The sequence below is a fragment of the Cavia porcellus genome, unplaced genomic scaffold (assembly GCF_034190915.1).
Source record: "Cavia porcellus strain 051 isolate PalLab524CR breed Dunkin Hartley unplaced genomic scaffold, mCavPor4.1 scaffold_17, whole genome shotgun sequence".
Classification (NCBI taxonomy): domain Eukaryota; kingdom Metazoa; phylum Chordata; class Mammalia; order Rodentia; family Caviidae; genus Cavia; species Cavia porcellus.
The window spans coordinates 66,659,338-66,683,047 of NW_026947500.1; the positions used below are offsets into that span (position 1 = coordinate 66,659,338).

Below are 23,710 nucleotides of genomic sequence, written 5' to 3' on the forward strand. Positions count from 1 at the left end.
GAGTCTACAAACAGAGGGACATGTGATCACAGCCAGCTCAGTGTGGCCTGCAGAGCTGAAAGCATATTCAAGCTGACCCTCCACAAGAGGGGGAAACAAAAGATTGACAAGCAGGCTCACAGGAAATTCTAAATTTGCTATGAGAACCATGATGAGGCATGACCTCACACCTGTTAGGACGGAGAGTCTAAAAAAGGTGAGAAGGCTGAGATGCAGCTCGATTGTAGAAAGACAGACTGACATGTACAAGACAGGAAGAGAGAGACAGAGACAGAGACAGAGACAGAGACAGAGATGAGCTCTTTTCTTCCTGGTAAGGTTATCAAAGTCATGACCTCACACTTGCCAGGCAAGAGCTCATGCCGCTGAGCTGAAGCCCCACCCTAGAAACGAGCTTTGTAAGCTGAGGGCGGCACATGCCTGTAATCCCAGCTATTCGGGAAGTTAAAGTAGGAGGATCCCAAGTTCAAGGCCAGCCTAAGAAACTTAGCAAGACCCCGTCTCAAACCATAAAATCAAATAGGCTGGGGATGTAGGTTAGTCGTCCAGCAGCACCGGATTCGACCCCCAGTGTCACAAAAAATAAATACACAGATAAAAATAAATAAGCAAGAGATATGCGTTGCAAGGATGTGAATAAACAGAAACCACACACCGTGCCCAGGAGGCAGCTTCAAGCAGCCATTGTGGAAGGTGATGTGGAGGTTTGCAAAGAGACTAACACAGGACCGCAGTGTGAACCAGGAAACCCTTCGACACCTGAGCCCTGGGGCAGCGTTAGAGATCCACGCTGTAACCCCGTGTGTCCACGGCAGACAAAGAGAAGTATGCTGTGGTCACTATGGAAACAGGCTCGGCAATTTAAAAACTGGAGCTGGAAGTCCTGCAAGACCCAGCGACTTCTCTTCTTTTCCAAAAGGGTGAAAGACATTATTGACAGTCATCCACGCATACCTGTGTTTACAGCAGCACAACTAAGCCTTGGGAGCAGCCTGTCTGTCCACCCACCAGTGCGTGGGGAAGGAAGATGTGTATCACACAGTGGAGTACTACTGTGCCATAAAAAAGACAACCTCGAGTCAGGTGTAGAGAAATGGATGGGGTTTGAGACCATCATTGTGAGTGAAATAAACCAGACACGGGAGCTTAAGCATCACATGGTTTGTCTTGTACGAGAAGCTCAAAGTGTAAATAATGCAAAGAGAAAAATAGTGATCGTGAGAAACAGGGCAACAGACCCTTTGCAAAGAGGAAGAGAGTCTAGAGATAGAGGAGTGGACAGAAGAGGGAGAGGAAGGAGACAGAACTAAAATATCACACGGAATAACTCCAGTCAAGGGATGTGTACAAACATGTACTAATAAAAAAAAAAAAAAAGAAGAAACCACGGCATTGCACATAAACAGACACCCACATAGTGGAATATTTTTCCGCTTTACCAATGAAAGAGGTTCTGCCATTTGCCATAACACAAGAAACTCAAGGACATTATGCCAAATGAAATAACCCAAAAACAAATCTCACACGATCTCATGCATATGTGGAACCTAAAAAAAAGGGGGGAAATATACAGAGGTAGGGCGTGGTATGGTTATGACAGAGGAGAAAGAGGTGGGGAAGAAACGGGGGGATGTGGGCCTCAGAGCCCCGAGCAGCAGATACGGGCAGGAACCAGTGCAGAGAGCTGACGTCCTTGGGAGCTGTGCTTCGTGACAGGGCCCTGCACCTGGGGGGACACTAAAAGACGGGGTTTCGGGTGTCCCCAGGGAGAAGAAAGGGAAGCAGCATGAGGGCAGAGTTACGGACGTTGCACAGCAGCAGGCAGACACCAGGTTGTGGCCTGTGATGACGCCCACACTGCCTGTCACCTGCCCAGCCCGCTACGCTCAGTGAGCCTGGGTTATCTGCACCCAGCTGCTCCTCCCTGATAGCACACGAGGTCCACCGACCACGTCCAGCGGTCATGCTTTCGTTCTTCCCTACTTAGAAAAACATGTGTAGTTTTCAGCTTGCTTCAAAGACTTCACATCTGGGACAGACTGACCCAGCCATGGACACACGGATCTGTGCTTGTCCCACTCACACTCCTTCCCGCCTCCCCAGAATGCTCCTGACTCCTGGTGAACAATTCCACGTTCAGTCTACTTTTATTAAAAGCCAGTCTGCGTAACCACCTATGACTGAATTCCTGTAACCGGTCACGGAGTAACTGCCCTCAGCCTTGTCCTGCATGTCTGCAAAATGTATGTAAACCGAACGCTAAGCTGACGATCGGGAACTGAGGCCCACCAGCCCGCTAACGTGAGGAATCGTTGCCTTCCACGCTCCCTGGTGTGGAGAGGTTTCCTTTCCTCTGGGGTTTCTCTGCAGCAGCAGGGCTGGGGTGGAGGGCCGCTCGGGGCGTAGGGCACTGGTTCAGCTCAGTGTCCAGCATGGGTTTATTCTTCTTTGGAAGGTAACTGTGTGAGGATAGGTTCACCTGCTTCCCTCTGGAAACATCTACCTTATTCATTTACGTATGTGCTCATTAGCATCGCATGGCGCTGCCTCAGTGTCTACAGCTTACAATTCCAGCTTTGCTGAAGCTGGGACCCAGGTGTTCACCCGTAAAAACTGGCCCTCACCCCATGAGCAAATGGGACAGCAACCCAGGCCTTTGCTCTTGGAGACGCTTCTCCCAAGAGAGGGATTTCTTCCCCCATTAAATATGGAGGCTGGGCTGTGGCCTGGTGGTACCGTGTTTGCCCAGCAGAGGTGAGGCTCTGGGTTTCATCTACAGCAGGAGAGTGAGAGACAGAGACAGAGAGAGACTGAGAGAGACAGAGAGAGACAGAGACAGAGAGATAGAGACAGAGAGAGAGACAGACAGAGAGAGACAGAGGCAAAGAGACAGAGAGAGAGACAGAGAGAGACAGAGAGACAGAGGCAGAGAGAGAGACAGAGACAGAGAGAGACAGAGAGATAGAGAGACAGAGACAGAGAGACCGAGAGAGACAGAGGCAGAGAGAGAAACAGAGACAGAGACAGAGAAAAAGACAGAAACAGATATAGACAGAGACAGAACAACAGACAGAGACAGAGACAGAGAGACAGAGGCAAAGAGAGAGACAGAAGCAGAGTCTCTCTTCTCTCTCTCTCTCTCTCTCTCTCTCTCTCTCTCTCTCTCTCTCTCTCTCTCTCTCTGCCGGGATCCACACAGCTCCTGAGGTTCTTGGGGTGAAGGACCATGAGAGGATGAGGAAATAAAAGAGAGACAAAGCAGGGGTCATGTCAACCACTGCGGTGCGTTTATTTACACACTCAGGAGCTTATATCAACGTCAGTCCCGCTGCCCAGCAGCTTGTGTGCCTGGCTGCCCTGCGCCCTGGCTTCTTGGTGCTGGAACAGCTGGTTTACGTAGCTTGTTCTGGGCCCCGTGTTCAGGGCTGGCCGTGCCTCTGCCGCACCTCTGATCAATCTCCCGCTCCACCGGCTCCCTACGCCTCTTTCCGGTGCTGGGGGTGAAGCCCAGGCCCTGCTAACCGAGCTCCCAGCCACTGCCACACCCAGCCCTTCATCTTTCGTGTTAGATTCTGCAGACGAAACCAAAGTGCTGGGGTTTTTTGTAGATTGTTTTTTTTCTTCAAACCACAAATCACACTTTTTTTCTTGTTTGTCTTATGAAACAGCAAAACAAATTTTCCTAACCAAAGAACAAAAGAATCACAATAGTTATCACACTATGCATGGTTATCTTGAAAGTGGTTACTCAGAATGGAAGATATAAACTGAAAACATTCTTATAAAAAAGGGAGCCAAAAAAAAAAAAAAAAAAGGGAGCCGACAGATAACAACACATAGTTTCCTTTCAACAAACTATAAGATGAACCCTTGGAATACATGAAATCAATAGCATTTAGATTGAAATATTGTTAAAACAATATGTAGCTTGACAAAGTATTCAAATGTCTCCCTACTTATGTATCTCTGTTCTATTTTGCTCTTTATATATTCTATATGTACAGATATCACTCTAAATTATATATATAATTATATTATATTTAGTTATCGCATGAGAAGAAAGCTCAACTTTGTGTGTCATATTCTGCTTAACATTATGTTCTCAAGTTGCATCCGTTTACCTAAAACCACACTTTTTCAGTCAAGTCTTCTGTTATGTGATTATTTAAAATCTGAGTGTTTCATGGCTCTGTTGTCATAAGCCAGTGAGCTTTGGGGATCATTCATACTGGGGAACCTGGCCTACTCTGACTGACACACCAGACCAGGCTGAAGTGTAAGAGCCAAGTTAAAAATGCTTGTCCAAGCCAGGCCTGGTGGCGCACACCTGTAATCCCAGCACTTGGGAAGCTGAGGCAGGAGGATCGTTGCAAGTTCGAGACCAGCCTGGGCTACAAAGTGAGCTCAGGGCCAGCCTGAACTGCAGAGAGAGTCCTTGTCTCAAAAAAAAAAAAAAAAAATGTACATCCTAGAATGAATTTGGCACGCTGAGGTTCCTGGCCACTGCAGAAGATATTCACAGGATCCGTAAGCGAAAATCAAATCCACGTCCCGTACTGTGAGCAGTTTCCATCTGATGGTGCTTGAATGTCACACACTGCCAGAGAAGCACGTGCCGTTTCCAAGGCCCCGAAGTCCAACCTCAGGCTCACAGGAAACACAAGCACGGTGGTGGAAACTGGAAAAACAGGCTGAATCATTTACATTCTGATCGGTCGGGTTATTAGAGAATGCAGGATTTCAGTTGTGATGGAGTTGTTCCTACGGTGATCGGTGATGAGAAATGAGGTCACCCTCACCCCCGTCATCCATTAACTAATCCCCCGACTGACTGATGGCCTCACCCGCACGCCGCACCCACACTTTAAGGCAGGATCCCCGTCCCCAGCTGGCTTCTTGTTGGCTTCTGACAGCATAAGACACAGGGGGAACAGAGGGAGGAGGGGGAGGGGGAGGGAGGAGGAAGGGGGAGGGGGAAGGGGGAGGAGAGAGGAGGAGGATGGGGAGGAGGGGGAGGAAGAGAAGGAGGAGGAGGAGGAAGGAGGAGGAGGAAGGAGGAGGAGGGGGGGGAACGGGCTTGACTCTTTGTGATTTAGCTACAGTCTTTTCAGGTTGTCTCCGTTTCCAGGGTTTTGAGCTGCACACCCGGAACTAGCACCACGGTGCCCACCTCAGTGCTGACTAAGGCCCCGTGCCAACAGCCCTGAGACACAGGTACAGAGCTCGCTCTCATCTCCCTCTAAACTCCCGGGGTCTGCCTCACACCCGCTTCCCAGCCCTAGGCTGGCCAACTGATTCCATAGAAACAATCCGTGTTTGCACCCTCACGCTGGAGCTGGAGGTGCAGCCCACTCATCTCGGGCCCTGATGGGTTTGCTGCCTGGTGCTGCAAAACAAGAAATACATAAATAATAATAATAATAATAAGCCACAGCACGGCGCTGTCACTTATACTACATGAACTCATTGACTCCTGAGTTAAATTCTCCCTGTTAAAATACCTGGAGCTTCCAATATTGATGAGACTTGAAAACACTGAACTAAAAAGCAGATGTGTGGTGCGGGAATGCTGCATGCTTAAAAAGAACAATAACCAGGGCTGTGATTTTGATCTTCGGTACCAAAAAATAATAATAATATAGAATGGACAAGTCCCCAGCCAGAGAAAGTCGATTAGAGATTATTAGGAGGTAAATAGGACAAAATGAGGAGATATTGTTTAATGGTTTAAAATTTCTACTTGGGAACTACCCGATAGTGACAGTGAATGCATCTCACGCACTGGGTTTCACACTTTTAAAAGCTTCCTGGGCTCAGGGGTGCAGCTCAGTGGTGGAATTCTCCCCTAGCATGCACCAGGCCCTGAGTTTGATCCTCAACAGTGCAAAAAAAAAAAATCAAATTAAACCGGCAAAATGGCGAATTTCATGTTATATGTAGTTTGCTACCAGCGTTTAAAATAATCACATAATACGCCAAAAACATATTTGAACTGGCGCTTGAAAAGAGTGGGTCATAAAGTGTGAAAATTACATTGTAAGAAACCTGGAGGGTTTTTTTTAATAGTTTGGGTGCTTTGTCATGAAAAAAACAGGCAAACAGAACCCTGAGCACGAGGAAGTTACATCAACAGGAAAGGCGTGCGGGTTTCATGAACCCCAGTAAGATGTGGTAAGGGGGTGATTCCACCTCGTGGTCTTTACTCCAAAATAAGCACCAAGAAGACACCAAGCAAGAACAAATTGATCTTCTTGGTCTCTCTCAGACTGTCAGGTCGTGCAACACAAGGGGAGACTGAGGTATTATCAGACTAAGGAGACGCGGCAGTGATATTTGTCTTTCTGTATCTTATTTCATGGACTATTAAGACCCCCAGGTCCATCCAGGGAGCTGAAAATGACAGGGTTGCTTCCCTTGATGGCTGAATAGTATTCCTCTGTGTGTGTTTGTGTGTGTGCGTCACATTTCCCAGAGGCCGTGGAAGGATAGGGGAGAAGGATGAGCACGCAGAAGGTGCTTAAGTCTCAGCCACGTAAGAGGAATAAATTCCGATGCTGGGTGATGATGGTCAGCGGTACCGTTCAAAATTCAAAATAGGTAAGACAGCAGCTTTCCAATGTCCTCAACTCAAAGAGATGATAGAGAACCTAAATATTCCCAGGCGATGCGTACACATAGGGAATCTGTCAAAATACCACACTACCATCCATCACGACGCCCATTTAAAAATAGTAAATAGGGCTGGGGATTTAGCTCAGCAGAATAAGTGCCTGCCTCCAAGCACAAGGTCATGAGTTCGATCCCCGGAACCAAACATTAAAAAAATAAATAAAGTAAAAATAGTCAAATAAAGGCCTTGTGGAACTCTGGGCTGGACCCTGGAATGCAGCGAGAGTAGTCAGTTTAAAAAGTGGGTAAGTCTGGAGCTCTGTTTATTAAAGACATAAAGAAATGGAGTGTTTTCTCCCCAGCACTCTTCGGAAGCGGCAAGCTCAGGAAAGTCATCACGGATCAGAGACGGCCAAGGAGAGAAGGCAGCCAGATGCAATGTGGGGTCCTGGGAGGCTCCCAGACAGAGGAGCAAAGTTCGTGGTTAAAAACAAATTAATCATGCAAGAAGTCTGAAGTCAGCAGCCTTCTCCACACTCGGGCCGGACAAGGGTATCCTGGCTGTGCAACAGATTAACACCAAAGGACGCCGCTCCAAAGCTGCGGGAACTCTGCAATTTTTGCAGCTTTTCTGCAAACTGAAAATTATTCCAAAATAAGTATATTTAATGCTGCAATAAAAATAGAAACACAAAAAAAATTTTAAATAGTAGCACAGACCTTGCTTTGGTGCACAGATATAAATCACATGTCTAATCTTTCTGAAATGTTAAAGCGAACCATGACTGTCATTATTTGCCAGTTTGCTAAAAAAATGTTAAAATAAACATCATCGGAGGACCGGGATTTAGTGTGGCAATGCGACCTGTCTGGCAAGTGTGAGGTCCTGGGTTTGAATTCCAGGATCAAAAAAAAAAAAAAACCCAGAAACAAAAATAATAAAAAGGATAGTGTGTTTCTAATTTTTATTTTCTATTAATCAGTAACATCTACACTTTTAATGAGGCGCAGTATAATATGCACACGCCGAGCACACCACGGTAGCTAGGATTTTCCTCTCCTCCCATTTCTTTCCATGTATTAACTTTTTGGAGTGCTGGGGATTGAACCCAGCACCTCACACGTGATCAGCACAAGCTCTCCCCCGGGCTGCACCCACCCCAGCCTCCTCCTGGGTCAATTCTGTGTGTTTAAAGTCTTCCAGCTCCTCTCTTTACAAAACAGAGCAGTGTGTCCTGGTTCCCTAAGTCAATCTTGAGTTCCCTGACCTCCGCAGGGTTTAATCATCTCTAATTACAACGTAGAGTCAGCAGATCTAGAATGTCTAATCCATGGAAATTAATTTATCAATTGTAATCTGCTGCCGGTAACACCTGGTTGACAAATCACAAGTTTTGAAATTACACTTGACTTGGAAAGAATTTGGGAGTTTGCCCCAGGCGTGCATGGAGTTCAAACACTATTACATCCAGGTGAATTATTCAACACCTCCCTAATTGGGTTTAACACTCTCCTTGGCTATGTCTCCCTGTCTTCATGCCTCTCTCCTATTCTTTTTTTCTTCTCCTTCCTGTCCCTCCTCATCCTCTTCTTTCTATTGTTCTGTTTCATCTTTTGACACAGTCTTGCTTTGTAGTTCAGGCTGATCTTGGACTGACTACGCAGCTCACCCAGCTCCGCTGGAAATCACGCCAATCCTCCCGCCTCGGCTTCCTGAGTGCCAGGATTACCGGTGTGCATCTGGTTTAGCTTTCTAAATCAACGTAGCTCTACCTTTGGACAGATTCCCACAGGAGGCGCAGAGCTGCAAGAGATTAGGCAAGCGATGCTGAGTATCTTCTGCCCAACACGTCTGGTCCGATTTTTCCCATTGATAATTCTACGGATTAGGGTGAACCCAGCAGGGCTGGGCAGGTTGGATGAACGCACCTCCCTCCTAAAGCACAGAATGAAACTGTTTGCACCTCCAGAGGCATCCTCGTCCCCCAGCTGCCCAAGCTGACGTGCATGAACCAGATTGCCAAACGTTGCTTTCAGCCTGCCTCACATCCACGTGCCTGAGGTGGGTTGGCCAGGGGGCCTCTTGTAGCGCCAGGTTAACTGAGTCTGCGTGATTCTGGTTGTGGCAGGCCCACCTGGAGATCGTTGCCAATTCATTGCAAACGGAGAATGGGAGGGGAGGATGGTGCTTTTGATTCTCCCGGTGAAGCTTGCAGTGCTGGCTTTTCTGATATGAACTCAGCTGTTCTCATCAGAGGAGCTCAAGTTCTTGTAGTCCCCGAGGATGGCCTTTGTTCTTCTCAGGGGAACCTGGTCCCTACCTTGAACGTTGCTTCCTGGCTCCAGGGCAGATCCTCAGCCTGCTGGCACAGCTCCTTCACCCCGTTGGCACAGACTTTCCAGCTTTCACTGCTGACCTCTGTGTGCGGGACATTGTCGTGGGCTCCAGGCTCCAGCTGGATTCGTACAAGACACTGCCCTGAGATTCAGGCCCTCGGCTGGATTTTGGGGTCTCCAGTGCATGGACAGAGCTCTAATCTTCTGCATTTGACTTTTTGGGTGAATATTATAAAATAATCCTGTAAGTTATGTGTCCTGTATTAAATCTGTCCTCTTGTAACCCCTGACTACAACGCCTCTGCATTGTTTTCCATTGATATTTTTCTTTAAAACAATCCCATTTGGTATAATTTAAAAGAAAACCATTATCATCCAATGGAATATTACTTGGCAATAAAGTGGAATAAAGAACTGATAATTGCTACAGTGTGGAAGAACCTTGAACGTACTAGGCTTTGCAACGAGGAAAAGCCAGTGGCAAAGGGTGGATATTGTCCAAGTCCCTGACAAGCCCAAACAAGGAAACAAGTAAATCCATACAGACAAAGATCAGGTCATCAATCAGCAGGGACCAAAGGAGAGAAACTGGGGAGTGACACACAGCGGGTCCTCTGGGGGTGCTGGGGAAGTTTTGGAATTGTATAGAGGTGATGTTTGGGCATCACTTTATTCCAAAAATCACTGAGAATCTGCTTTGGAAGGGAGAATTTGATGTTGTGCAAACTGTATTTTAAAACTGTCAAAAAGACCCTCAGATGTAGGTGAAGATATCTGTGCATTTTAACCTTTCTGGGAAAGATGGGGCGCTAGCTCCCCAGAAGGAAACAATGGTTTCCGTGTTCACTTTCGTCCTGTGCTGTTCCCACCAGGCATTGGCTCAGGGCCTCATCGTGATGTCTAGGACGCAATCAGGGGGCAAGATCCTGCCAGAGACACAGGGTGCCGAGGGCTTTTTAAAGTTTTATTTTTATTATGGTCGCAGGACGGCAGTTACACACACTGTGGGGAGCTGAGGCACCTTTTGGGGTGCTGAGAATGTTAACCCTTTTGCCACCACAGTATCCCTTACCACAGACAGGAGATGAGCTAAAAATAAACACATACAATTAATATTTTGTGAAGCTGGGGGGGGGGATGAAAGCCAGGACCTCAAGCGTGCTGAACAAGGGCTCTTCCTCTGAGCCCCACACACCCCAGCCCAAATCCACACCTCCTTGTGCATGTGTACAAATATTTCTCCTGAAACAGAATTGCAATCTCAAAGAGCAGGCGTATTTTTTTTTAACCTCTGATAGATTTGTTCACTCATGGATTGCATTCGAGTGATTCACGAAGCCCCAACCAAATGCCAAATGCTGTTTTAGGTCCTGGAAACTATGTGAATGAAAAAGTTTCAGATCCTTGGAATTGATACAGTAGGAGGAAAGTGTGTTCATAAACAAATCCGTAAGACCTCAGCTGATACCGACAGGACTGGGAGAAAGAAAGGCGCGTGTGACGAGTCAGAGAATGATGGAATTATTGGGGTTATAAAAAAACTCATAAAATTGATCACTTAACGTGGACAATGCAGTGATACGTGGCACATCCACGGTGCTGTACAACCGTCACGTCTGTCTGATTCCAGAACATTCTCATCATCCAGGAAAGAAACCCCGGACCCAAGTGGATAATTAGGAAGGTGACATTTGAACAGAGATCCAAAAGAAAAACAAATGAAAGCCGTAGAAGACCAAAGAAGAGCTGGGCACGCTGGACCAGGCCTGTAATCCCAGCACTGAGGAGGCTGAGGCAGGAGGGTTGCAAATTCAAGGTTACGTAGCCTCTAGAGAAACAATAAAATCTGATGCTATCTACATGCCCCATACTATTATCCGGTCCACTTGTTTCTTAGGCAATTCCGTTTTGTTTGTTGTTGTTTTAATGTATATTTTATTTAAATGCAGGGGAATATTATCTGACAAATCAAGAATAAAATACTGATCTCTACCACAGCATGAATGAATCTGCAAAATAAAGGCTTTCAAGCAGAAACCGGCTGTCCTCAATAGCTTCGAGGTACAAGACCTGTTGGAAAGGGCGGCTTTAGTTCAACCTCAGGAACATTCTAAAGTTGCAAACTGGTCCCTCCTGAAAGCACCTGACTCTGGATTTGCAGAGTTCCTTCCAGATGACCCCAAAGCAACACGGGCAGAGACCACCCACTGTGGTCCCCAGAAGAGAGCCCCTGAGACACACCAGTTTCAGGCAAAAGCAGGCAAGAACCGCCTTCCGCATTCGTGCAAATTCCGCCAGCCCTGCAGCCAGAAACCTTTAAACCCCTCATAAATTATCGGTGTTATCCTGCAGAACCATAAAACACCTGGTGGCTATACAAACTGCTACAACTTTGCAGCACTGGGCTTTGCCAAGAGTTGTAAAAATTTTATTTCCCTTTGTTTCATTGTTCTGTTTTTGCCGTGCTGGGGACGGAGCCAGGGCCCTGCCCGAGCCGAGCCGGGAAAACCTGCCTCGGTCACTGATGCAGCTCCTTCTCTTCCCTGGATGTATCAATGCCCTTTCCAGAAGGAACCCTGAAGAAATAACCCAACAGGAGAAGGGAAGTTTAAGGCTCGGATCCCAGCCTTCTCTACAGCTGCTGCTTCTTGGTTTCTTTCTTGGCGATCATAGTGATTCCGTTCAGCTCGGGGAGCCGAGACACACGGACACACGGACCACGGTTTGCTCCCGTTGGCTCCTCCTGCCCTCCACCCGCTTCCCTCTGTCCTTCCCCAGATCCTGTCTCTGCTCTGCGGATTCTGCTTCCCATTCATCTCCATGTCTCTTTTAGTTTGCTCTTTAAGTCATTTATAGTTTGCATCTCTCAGAGAAACCATGCAATATTTAATCTCCTGTGTGCCATTTATTTACTGAATATTATGGTCTCGAGAGTCACCGGCCTTCCCTCAGATGACTCCAAGTTCTCCTTCTTTATGCACTATGCGAGATCCGAAGCGGCCCTGAGATGAGCATTAGGGAGCGTATGCAGAAGCGAGAGTGCGGTTCATAATATTAAACAGGGAGGAGCTTGGAGAAAAACGGTGTGCTGTATGCATTTCCCACTCAGCCCAACGAATGCATCTGGAGGCCAAGAGCAGCGAGAAGCCAAGCCATGCAAGAATTTCCGAATGCAGCATGAGTTTTTGCACGTGCTGTTCCACTGCTAGAAAATCCCGTCTCACACCCACACCCTACAGATGCACACACCCTGGTAAAAACCTGTATGAGGCGCCCACGCATACACACCCATGTGCACACAGCCACACACACACACAAGTACAAACAGCTCCCGATGTGCAATGGTTCAACGCACTGTTTTTTGACCACACAAGGATACAAAAGTAAAGGGCCCAATGGGAGAACAATGTTTAGGAGGTGCAAAGCCCAGGTTGCATCCCCAGCACTGCAAGACACAAAATAAAACTCTAAAACAGCCCTGATTTTTTTTTAAAATGAGCTTATAAAGGCCAAGAGTTAGAGTCTTCTGCAAGACTGAACGATAACACACAGTCTCAACTAAATGCCCAATGGGATGCGTAGAGAAAGGAAGTGTGGTACGTCCAGGTCGTGGAGTACTATTCAGCTATGAAAATGAGTGAAATCTTGGTACCACAGATGAGCCTGGAGGATGCAGTGACACACAGCAGGCACAGAAATATGAAGACTGCGTGTTCTCACTCAGGTGGAAAATCTTACAAAGCAGCTCTCATAGTTGAGAATGGAATAGAAAAACAGAACAGAACAGGACAGGACAGGATAGGACAGGACAGAGGCTGCAAAGCCTGAGATCAGGACAGGGAGAAATGACGGTCACCAGAGCCTTGCAGGCCACAGATGGCTGAGAGGAGAGAGTTCTGACGCTGGCCCACTCGCCAGGAGGACTACATCTCACAGCAGCTCACCGTGTATTTCAAGCCAAGCAGACCCGCATGCTCTCACGGGAAGAAGGCCGGCGTGTAGGGCGATGGATGGGATACTTATCCTGGTGGTCACACAGTGTGTGCAGACAGGAAGCCCCACCCTGCTGCCCGTCCATACGGCCAGCAATCGTGTGTCAGTGCCCTTCTTTAAAAGGTGACTGCCGTCCAGGTCACGGGGACACTGGACTTTCTCCTCAGCATTGCCAGAGGACAGGAGGACATTCGCTCTGTGCTGGAGGGAACTGATGGCCCCCGTCACTGCCCCACAAAGTATGCATTAGCGGAGCCGATTTGGGAGTGACACTGTGTGATTCTGTGGCAGAGACCACCGGAGATGTTGTTCAAATTTTATTAGAACGTGGCGGGGGCTGTCAGCCCACAGTAGAGCACCTGGCTGGCAGCCACCAGCCCTGGATTTGCTCCTCGGCTCCACAAAAATAGAAAGATTTACTAAGCCTGAAGCTTTTAGCTCCACACATCACGCTCAGCCTTGGAGCTTCCCGGGGCCACGGATGTGAATGTGTGAACCAGTGCCACTGCGGTGGCAAAATCCTTGCACTTCTTGGACGCGGTAAACCTCCCGTTCCCGTGGGGTCCGGCAGCTCCAGCCTCAGGAACGGGCCGACCTAGCAAAGGTAGACACGGGAGGCTGCGTGATTCCACTGAAATATGCACGGGAGATGAACCCACGGACGTGGGAAACAGAGTCGTGGGAGCCAGCGGCTGAGAAACAGACCATGGCTGCTGGTGGAATGAGGCCCCCTTTCTCCTGTTTATTTATTAAGTGTAAGGGACAGTTTGGGCCCATCTGATGACTGCACTGGCCCCGTGAGCCTGTGCTGGCCGCGGGCCATCTCAGGTCCCCTTCCCTGTCCCATTCCACCCCCCGCTCCCACCTTCCTTCCCCTCCTGATCTACAAAGCTTGGTTCACAGCTCATCTCTTTCTCCATTTTCTTTCTTTACCCTTCCTTCTCCCCTCCCTGATCCCCTCTCCTTTCCACAATTTCTCTCTCCTTCACAGTGTCTATTCCGCGAGGCTTCCTTTCGAAGAATGGTCTAAAAGTGAGACACCCTGAATGGATGAGGTCTCACTGAGTTACACGTCTTAGACCTGTTCAAATTAATCCTTACGTTACAGGAATTTTACCATGATCAGTCCTAATCGCAGCCCCGAATCACTGAAACCCAAATCTTTGGCAGTGGCGTCCCAGGGTCCAAATTGTTTTAAAAATCTGGGGGTGCATCTCAGCATACCTTTTGCCCAACATCTGTGAGGCTTTGGGTTCCAAATAACAATATTTATTAAATACAGAAGGCCTGGAGGAAGCCCCTGCAGGCTGCCGGGGTACAGGTCCTAGGAAGGCAAGGCCAGTCCAAACCCAGAGCTAAGAGGAGGAGAGGATGTGTGAAAACCCCAGGCCAGCTGAGCCTGAGACACGGCCGGGAGGGTCAGGGAACCCAGGAGCTGGTTCTCCACAAGGATGCGAAAGCCAAGAACAGGGAAGGAAAAATAGAAGCAACAGTTATCTGTTGCTTTTCACGCATCAGATTGGTCATAATTTTCAATCTTAAACTTTTGTTTTTGGTACCAGGGATTGAACTCACAACCAGGCGCTTGCGCTGCTGAGTTAAACCCCGGGCCCCACGATGGGTAGTGATTTTTAAAGGATACCCAGGGCTTGGAAGAGGCACTCCTACTGTTAATAAGAGTGAGCCTTCATTTCTGCTCTTTTGGGAAATTATTACAATAATACCCCCTTGAAATCCCACATCTGGGGCTCTATTCTATTGAAATCTGTTTACTAAAGAATTGCTTCTAGGAGCGAGAAAAGATAAACTGGAAATTTCCTGCATCCTCTCAAAAGGTAAAATGGTTTGATACCTGGAGTGTGTTATTTCATGGGACACTGGGCACCTATGAAAATAACCAGTGCGATATCTATCTGTTTACCTGGGGAACTCCATGCTGTCTGTGATCCCAAACCCCAAATCAAATAAAGCAACAAACTTTAGAGCTACGTGGCTGACAGGCTCTCAGATTTGAAGAAAGTTTTGGGCAGATACACCAGGGCATGCTATATTTTAATACGAATTTCCCTCTTTTTGTGAGTGTCTTTACAAGGTGTGATTTTTTTAAAAAACACAGTGATTGCCCCTGTCCAGCGCCGTCCGGTAGAAAGGCAGGTTCATAAAGGTGTGACCTCTGGGACTTTATTCTCCAGGACCAGCACAGAGAGACGCCTAGCTCTTCCCCAAAGCCAAAACCATCCTGAGAGGTTTCACCGAGCCAGCCGGAAGCTCTGATACAGACACCCACTAACGAGGACTTCCAGGGATTCAAAGCCACAGAGAGGGGATTAAGAGCCGTGTGTGTTTTACCGTAATAATCTTTTAAATTTAAACCATGGCTTGCATCTGCAATTATAATAATCATTAACAGCCAATAGCTATTGGATATTTATTACTATTGTTCCTTTTTAAAGTGCCCTCAGTGGGGACTCAAATTCCAGGCTACCCCTACATCAAATGTCCCTTTGTTTGATAAAACCCTGCACCACTTTGGTAAAATCTGAGTCTCTCCGAATGCCATCAGCGCATCCTGTGTGAGTGACCACCTCACTTCTGGCAGAGCTTTTGCAGGGTCTCTGTTTCGGAGGGTGAATGAGTTACTACACCAGTCTTTCTTATTTTTCTAGGATGAGGTCTCTCCAAGTCACCAAGCCACCCAGGCTGGGCTCGATCTCCCAACCTCCCCGGAGCGCTGAATGTAGAGGCTTAGGCCGCCACGCGCCAGTGTGTTACTGAAGAACACACATTTTATTCACTTTAAAATTCAGACTCACACGAATGGGAGAACAAATGTTTTTACTGGTAATTGAACCCAGGATCCTCACACTGAGCTGCATTCCCAGCCCTTTTCAATCATATATTTTTTATTTTGCCATAAGCTCGCTAGGTCTCTAATTGCCTGGGATGGGTTTCAACTTGTGATCCTCCTGTCTCAGCCTCCTAGAATGCCAATGTACTATTTTTTAAGTTGTATCTTACTTTATCCCCAGTTTTATCGGGATGTATGAGGCATAGCTAACGAATAGAAATCGTATTTTTTAAGCAATGTTATGACTTCCGTCTAGACGTCTCCCAGAGCCTCATGTGGGCAGAGGGGGCTTTTGCAGAGCTGGCTGGATCCAGGGTGTGTGGCTGATTCATGGTGCCAGGCTAGGTGATCGCTAAACCGACCCACTGATGGGGCTGGCACCACCCTAACCCGGTAGCCGGGATACAATAAGGGACAGAAAGAGGTTTGTCTTTTCTGTCGCTTGGTTTGCTGTTTTGTTCCCACCATGCACTCTCTCCCCGCTCCGATGTCACCCCGCCCGGGAGCCAGCCTTTACCAGACTGACACCTCTACACCCCGTGCCCTGAATAAACCTTTCCCCCGTAACTTTGCGTGTCAGGTATTTTGTGTCAGACATGGGAAAGGGGACTCGTCTGGGTGCCCAAGACAATGACTGAACACATCCACAGGAGGATGACGGCCACCATCACAGCATTTCCCTGTCTGTCATCCCGGCAGCCCCACGCGATGGCCACCGTGATCAATGCCATTTTGTAGATAAGGACACCAAAGGGAGAGAGAAGGCTCCGTGGGAGGAGCAGCGGATCTGGAGTCAGGGAGACCCTGAGCGCACAGCCACACGTGTGCCCTGCGACAAGCAGGCTCCCTGGCCCAGTGTCCGTCTCCCCGGGTGTAAATAGAGGATTTCACTCCTGCATGGCTGAAGAAAATACACAAAACCCTTGCTCTGGAGACCAGCGGTGAGAGGCGGATTAAAGACGGGGCGCTGGGCTCCATCTGCACCTGTCTCCCTCCTTCCAGACCCACATGGCAGAGCAGCGGGCTGAGACCCGAGCCCTCTCCTTCCGGCCCGGGGTAGCAGCTCAGGCCTGTAGTTCCAGCTCCTTAGGGGATTAAGGAAGGAGGGGGCAAAGTGTGGAGCCAACCTGGGTTTGATGCCAAGAGACAGGGAGGGAAGGAAGGGAGAGGAAGGGAAGCTGTTTAATATTCCGGAAAGGAGCCCAATGCACTGGTGCATGCCTGGACTCCGGGCACTTTGGGAGGCTGAGGCAGGAGGATCACCAGTTCAAATCCCGCCTGGATAATTTTTCAAGAATTTGTCTCAAAATAAAACAGTGACAGAGCAGCCAAGGGTTTGGTCCCCCCAACACCACAAAACAGTTCTGGAGGTAGAAACCCTACAGTACAGGGGACGGGAGGAGGAATCTAATAGAAAGTGGTAGAACTGTGTGACGCATTCAAGCTACAGATGTACCCACAGATGCGGAAAACAGAGTGTGTCCGAGACAGTTATCCTGGCAAAGACCAGCAATACCCATTCATAGAAATAGAAGCCATGAATTATAGCACCATTAATGACAAGCAAGTTCTATAAATTGTGGTATCACCCATAAAGAGCTTTTTTAAAAATGCAAGGGTGAGCCGGGCGTGGTGACCCATGCCTGTCATCCCTGCACTCGGGAGGCTGAGGCAGGAGGATCGCTGGCAGTTCCAGGCCAGCCTGGGCTACACAGTGAGCTCAAGGCCAGCCTGGACTGCACAGACCATGTCTCAAAAAACCAGAGAGGGAGAGAAATATAGAAATAGAAAGACATAGATAGAGAGACAGAGACAGACAGAGGGAGAGAAACTGGAAATTTCCCAAGAAACAATTAACGGGGGTTATGGAGGAAGCAAGTTTCTCTCTGAAAAACAAAAGTATCTGTTGGGGGAAGGCATTCACTATTCCACTGCTAGCCGCTTTCTCAGCTTGCCCCAAAATTAGAATTACTCATTTAAGAAGTGAAGCATTATTTCTTTGAGACAGGGTCACGCTAAGTTGCTGAGGCTGCTCTCAAACTTGAGATCCTCCTGTCTCAGCCTTCTGGGAGCTGGCATCAGGGCAGCATCAACCCCTCTTAAATGTTAATTTGGGGGCTGCAAATGTGGCTAAGTGTCAAAGAGCTTGCCCACCATGTACGAGGCTCTGGGTTTGCTTTTTGGCATTACCGAAAAAAAAAAAGTTAACTCTTTTTAAAAAAATCAAAAGGCCAAAAAGACTGAAAGAGAAAAGAAATCAAAAGGCCAGTAAGGCATAAGGTAAAGACAAAAAGGTTCCAGGAGAAGGAAACAGAAACAGAAGCAGGTCCCAAAATGAACACCCCAAAAGCAAAGAACAAAAACCAGAACAGCCACTGAGCAAGGGTCAGGAGAGACCCCCCCCCCCCCCCCCGATTCCGCCCTGAGTGGAATCACCGGGAACCGCAGGAGGCCGAGGCAGGCAGAACTCTTTGGTTGCCAGGAGAGCATTGTTAACAAGGCCAGGTGACCGCAGCTGGCCCACACCCGAGGATCCAGCGGCACTTGGCAGGGCCACGGTGTAGAGCTCTTGCCCGGCGCCTGCAGGCTGAGCTCTGCCCCAGCCCTGGGAAAGGGAAGTGCGTGATAAACTGGTTTATTTGGTGTGTGTTTCCTGATAGCTGATCACAACTTCCCAGCTCTCTTGCTAGATGAAGCCAGGGGGGTAAATCTTCCTGCCCCGTGGAGTGTCCCCCACGGCTGGCTGTGGCTGGCTCTGGGCTGAGACAAGGCCAAGGGAGATGCCCTGGGGTGAGAGGTCCCCCGAGTCTGCTCTGTCCCCCATCCAGTCCATGATCCCCCCAGAGAAAGAGCCACAGAAGACACAAGTGGAAATATAACCATTAGATCATCTTCCTTAACAAGCAGCCATGGGACCAGGGCCCCAAGAGCCCCCACGATAACACAGTGCTGAGCCTGGGCCTGTCCCCCGCCCCTGCCCCAGCCGGGCCGCACTGTGAGCGGCTGGCTCCCAGGGACACCGGTGCGGCTGAGCCACTGCAGCAGAGGCCTCCCGTCCCCGCCTCTCCCCTCCCGGCCCTCCGGTGAGCAGCAGACCAGGAGCCCTCATGTTGGTGAGCAGGTGAGGGGTGGAGAACCCCGAGCTGGAAGATGCTGGTGGACAGGGCGAGGGGGAGGGAGGACTGAGCCCGATTCTCTAGGCTCTGGGAGGACGAAGGGGACAGAGGAGGACAGGGCAGACACGGGGAAAGGGTCTGAGGCTGGAGATTGGAGGCCTCTGCAGCAGTGGTCAGGACTTTCCACGCGTGGCCCCCAGCCCTGGCCACTCCCGGTGACCTGCTGCCAGCACCGATTCTGGACATGCCACTCACCCTGGACACCCCAGACCAGGTCCCCACTGGCCTTTCCCAAGCCTGACTCCAGGAAGTACAAGTAACGTGGGGCTCTGCTGAAGGTCTCTTGGGATTGTCAGGGTCTCGCTGTGCGGTTCAGGCCGGCCTGGAGCTCACTCTGTAGCCCAGGCTGGTCTGGAATTTGCAAGGATCCTCCTGCCTCAGCCTCCCTAGTAAATCAGGACTACAGTCACGCACCACAAAAACCTCTGCCCTTCCGCAGAGCCAGCAGCGAACCGTGTCCTCCAGGTTGCATTCTGCTCTCGTGGACCCTTAAGTCTTTCTAGAGACCCACATTCCTGGGGAAGCCGGGAGATAAGCATCCGTAAGGCTTGTTGCTAAACAGTTTTTTCCCGCGTGTCAACGCACAGGGTTTAGCTCTGAACAGCCCGTCGTGTCACGGGGAGAAAGGCTGTGTGGGGGAGGCCAGGGTCTACGAGAAGAGGGAGAGAAGTCTACGTTGAGAAGAGAGATGGGTTCCTGGCAAGACAAAGGTTCCTAGCAGCTGTATGAACCCGGGATTCTCAGAATTGTTATGAGAACCACACAAAAATAATCCAGCTCTTAAGAAAGTGCTGGTTCTTTTCAAGCCTTGCCTTTAAATGCCTCTGATGTGTTCCGGTTGGAGACTGATTTTAAAAGCTGCATAACCACCTAGGAAAGAAGAGAGCCGAGCAACAGAAAACCCTCTCGTGGCTGATTGGAGGAAACATTAATGTTTTAAAAGGGCTTGGTGACTGACACCATGGTGGGGGTTTTGTTCTATATCATTTGTTTATTGTTGGAGAAAAAGATAGTTGCTGGCACCAAACCCATTCTTCAAACATATTCATTAAAGAAAATGAAGGATAAACGTGTCCGCTGGGAGATGGGAGCCGAGAAAGGTTGTGATACACAATTAATCCTGGGCAGGGTGACAGATCCGTTTGTAAGCCAGGCTACTTGGGAGGCTGAGGCAGGAGGATCACTGCGAGCTCAAGGCCAGCCTGGACTACAGAGTGAGACCCTGCCTCAAAAATGACCAAAAAATTCCCAAAGAGATAAGAACAAAGCAGAGAAGCATCCAGAAATTGCCTGACGCTGCAGATTCCCACAGCCTGGGATGAATTCCCGGTTTCTTCTAAATTAATGAGGACCCACGAACAATGTCAAGTGGATGAGTAAGAAAGTCCCCAAAGTGTGTCTGATCGTTTGCATTTCTTTAAATCTTTTACATCGCCGTTTTTATATTAGTTCACTGTGGGTGCTCTTTTTTAAAATTGCCTTGTCAGCCCATTAATTTCAGGACGGAGACTTACGTGCAGACACAGGTTTGTAGTGTCACACCCACACTTCCCTAGGCCTCCGCCTGCTGGCTCAGTTGCTTTTCTCTGGTTGCTGAGACAAAATACCCAGCACCCAAAATGAGGACAAGAAAGGCTTATTTAGCTCAGTTTGTGGAGGTTTCAGTCCAGACTCAGCTGGCTGCAAGGGAGGGTGGCGTGGCAGAGGGCGTCGCAGGGGAGAATCAGCACACGGCGGGCAGCAGGTAACAAACCATCCAGAGACCACCTCAGCTCCCTCCACGCCTTACGTCTTACCAGGTCACTTAGAGCAGGTTCCACTCCCACCCTGGACCCTGTGCCTGGAGCCTAGCCTTGCACCAGACTCAGTTTCAGCACCACACTCTTCCGTCTCTGAAAAAACTCCAGCCGGCTCTGAAACAGTCCCACCCGTGACCCCGTGAGGTTTTGGGGGGTCCCTGCCAACTCCCGGTAGCTACCATTGTACCTGCTGACTCTGCGCTTTTGACAGTTAGATTCTACGTGCAGGTGAGGTCAGGTGATATTTCTGTACCTGGCTTATTTCATCCGGCATAATTCTCTAGTTCACCTGTGTTGTAGTAAACGAAGAGTTCCTTTTTTAAGGCTGTATGATATTCTACTGTGAGTGTATATATCACAATATTTTTCCAGTGCTGGGGATCAAACCCAGAGCTTCCCACGTGCTAGGCCAGTGCTCTCTTACAGATGCACCCTCAGCTTCTTGTGTGCTTCAGCTTTTTACTTATTTTTATTAGTATATGTTTCATCCATTCATCTGTCTTAAACACAGAAATGATGTTTGAGCTGTGTCTCCTTCACAGAAGAATGAATGGGAAAGAGGAAGGGGGAAAAAGAAAAAAGAATGGGAAATGAAGAAGAAAAACAGGATCTGGAAGAGTCCCTTGACTGCATAAACAGAGGGTTCAAAATTTATTCTGGGGGCTGGGGATTTAGCTCAGCGGCATAAGCACCTGCCTTGCAAGCAGGCAGTCGTGAGTTCGATCCCCGGTACCGATAAAAATAAAAACAAAAGTTGATTCTGTTTGATTTTGTTTTCTGGGCAGCTTTTGTGCCCCTGAACAGAAACAGAGGTGTATTAGTGAGCTTTCTGTCACTCTCACCAAACAACTGCAGTAGTCAGTCTAAGAGGGGTGAGGCTTCTTTTGGCTCCTGGTTCTGAGGGTTTGGTCCAAGGTTGCTTGGCCCTGTTATTTGGACCTGCAGCGAGGCAGCCCGTGATGGAAGGACACAGCAGGCAGTGCCCCGGAAGAGGGTCGCGGCCAGAATCACACGGTCCTCTTTCAGGCGCCATCCCAGTGACCTCACTGTCTCCCCGAGGCCTCCGCTCCGCAAGGCTCCACCCAATAGCACCCCAGGCTGAGGACCAAGCCCTTCAGCACACGGCCCCTTGAGGGTGCCTCCAAACCACAGAAAAAGGTCATCCAAGGTGGATGACATCCAAGTTGACCATAAGCAACTAAGTTAAGTCTTTGAGATTCCATCTCAGGCATGAATTCCCCCGGCAAGCAGAAGTGCACTGCTGGTGGCTTGAAGCCTCCTAGAGCAATGCGCATAAGCATGAGATGAGTCTGGGGATGGAGCTCAGTGGTACAATATTTGCTCAGCATCCACTAGACCCTGGATTCCATCCCAGCCCCACAAACCCAAAGGACACAAACACAACAAAAATGAATATATCTGTAACGCAGCATAGAGTTGACTTCTTCAAACAAAGTGTAAGTTTAAGTAAAATATTTTTTTAAAAAAGATTAAATGAGCACCTCCAGGTCTCCATGGGAAGCTGGGATTTGAACCCCTTTTCTGACTCCCAGTTTTCTGTGTTTCCCTCCCCTTTTTGTTCCCACTAGACGCAGGTTCTCCATGGAACCCAAAAACCAAACAGCCGTCTCTGAATTCCTCCTCCTTGGACTCTCGGAGGAGCCGCAGGTACAGCCCGTGATTTTCGGGCTCTTCCTCTCCATGTACCTGACCACGGTGCTCGGGAACCTGCTCATCCTCCTGGCCATCGTCTCCGACCCCCACCTGCACACGCCCATGTACTTCTTCCTCTCCAACCTGTCGCTGGTTGACATCTTCCTCTCCACCACCACTGTGCCCAAGATGCTGCTGAACACCTGGACCCAGAGCAAAGCTATCCCTTTCACGGGCTGCCTCACCCAGATGTACGCCTTCCACCTCTTTGGGACCATGGACAGCTTCCTCCTGGCCGTGATGGCCGTTGACCGCTTGGTGGCTATTGTCCACCCGCTGCGCTACTCAGTCCTCATGCGTCCCCGCGTCTGTGGGCTGCTGGTGGCGGGCTCCTGGGTGCTCACCAACCTGCAGTCCCTGGTGCACACCTGCCTCATGGCCCGGCTGACCTTCTGCGCTGGCTCCGAAATCCCCCACTTCTTCTGTGACCTCACGCCCCTGCTGAAGCTCTCCTGCTCGGACACTCGCGTCAACCAGCAGGTGGTGTTTGCGTTCGGCCTCGTCATGGGCGTTACCCCGATGTCCTGTATCCTCCTCTCTTATATCTGCATTTTCCGCGCTGTCATCCGGATCCCTTCTGCTCGGGGCAAGCGGAAAGCCTTCTCCACCTGCGGCTCGCACCTCACGGTGGTGTCGCTGTTCTACGGAACCATCTTCGCCACGTACTTACAGCCCGCCACCCTCAACAGCTCCCAGAAAGACAAGGCAGCTGCGCTCATGTGCGGGGTGATCATCCCCACCCTGAACCCCTTTATCTACAGCCTCAGGAACCAGGACATGAAGGCTGCCCTGAGGAAGCTCGTCAGCAAGGCGGCCTCCTCCCAGAGCTAGGGCAGGACGGTCGCTGGACCCCTACCCTGCTCCAGGACCACTGTTCTGTGCCAGGGGCGCAGAGAAGCATCCGATCCTGCTCTCCAGGAGCTCAGGGTCCAGAGGGAAAGATGGACACACAAATAAATCCTTAGAGAACAGTAGGGACGGGCTGAGGGTGTGGGACTCAATCCCCAGGACCACTTGGGTGAAAAATTAAGATAGAACAATGTGGTAAATATGTTAAGAGATGGATGGATAATCCCAGCACTCGGGAGGCTGAGGCAGGAGAATCATTTGCAAGTTCGAGACCAGCCTGGGTACAAAGCAAGCTCAAGGTCAGCCTGAACCGCACAGCAAGACCCTGTCTCAAAACGATCCCCCAGAGAGAGAGAGAGAGAGAGAGAGAGAGAGACCACTGCTCT

The 23,710-nt window shown here is 49.3% G+C and overlaps 1 protein-coding gene across 1 annotated transcript; it reads left to right on the plus strand.

Moving 5' to 3' along the window:
* Positions 1-22,304: 22,304 nt before the first annotated feature.
* Positions 22,305-23,372, plus strand: LOC100716028 (olfactory receptor 1I1). The gene has a single exon (XM_003461805.2). It carries the CDS (start codon positions 22,365-22,367, stop codon positions 23,304-23,306), a length of 942 nt encoding a protein of 313 aa, XP_003461853.1. The 5' UTR covers positions 22,305-22,364; the 3' UTR covers positions 23,307-23,372.
* Positions 23,373-23,710: the final 338 nt, after the last annotated feature.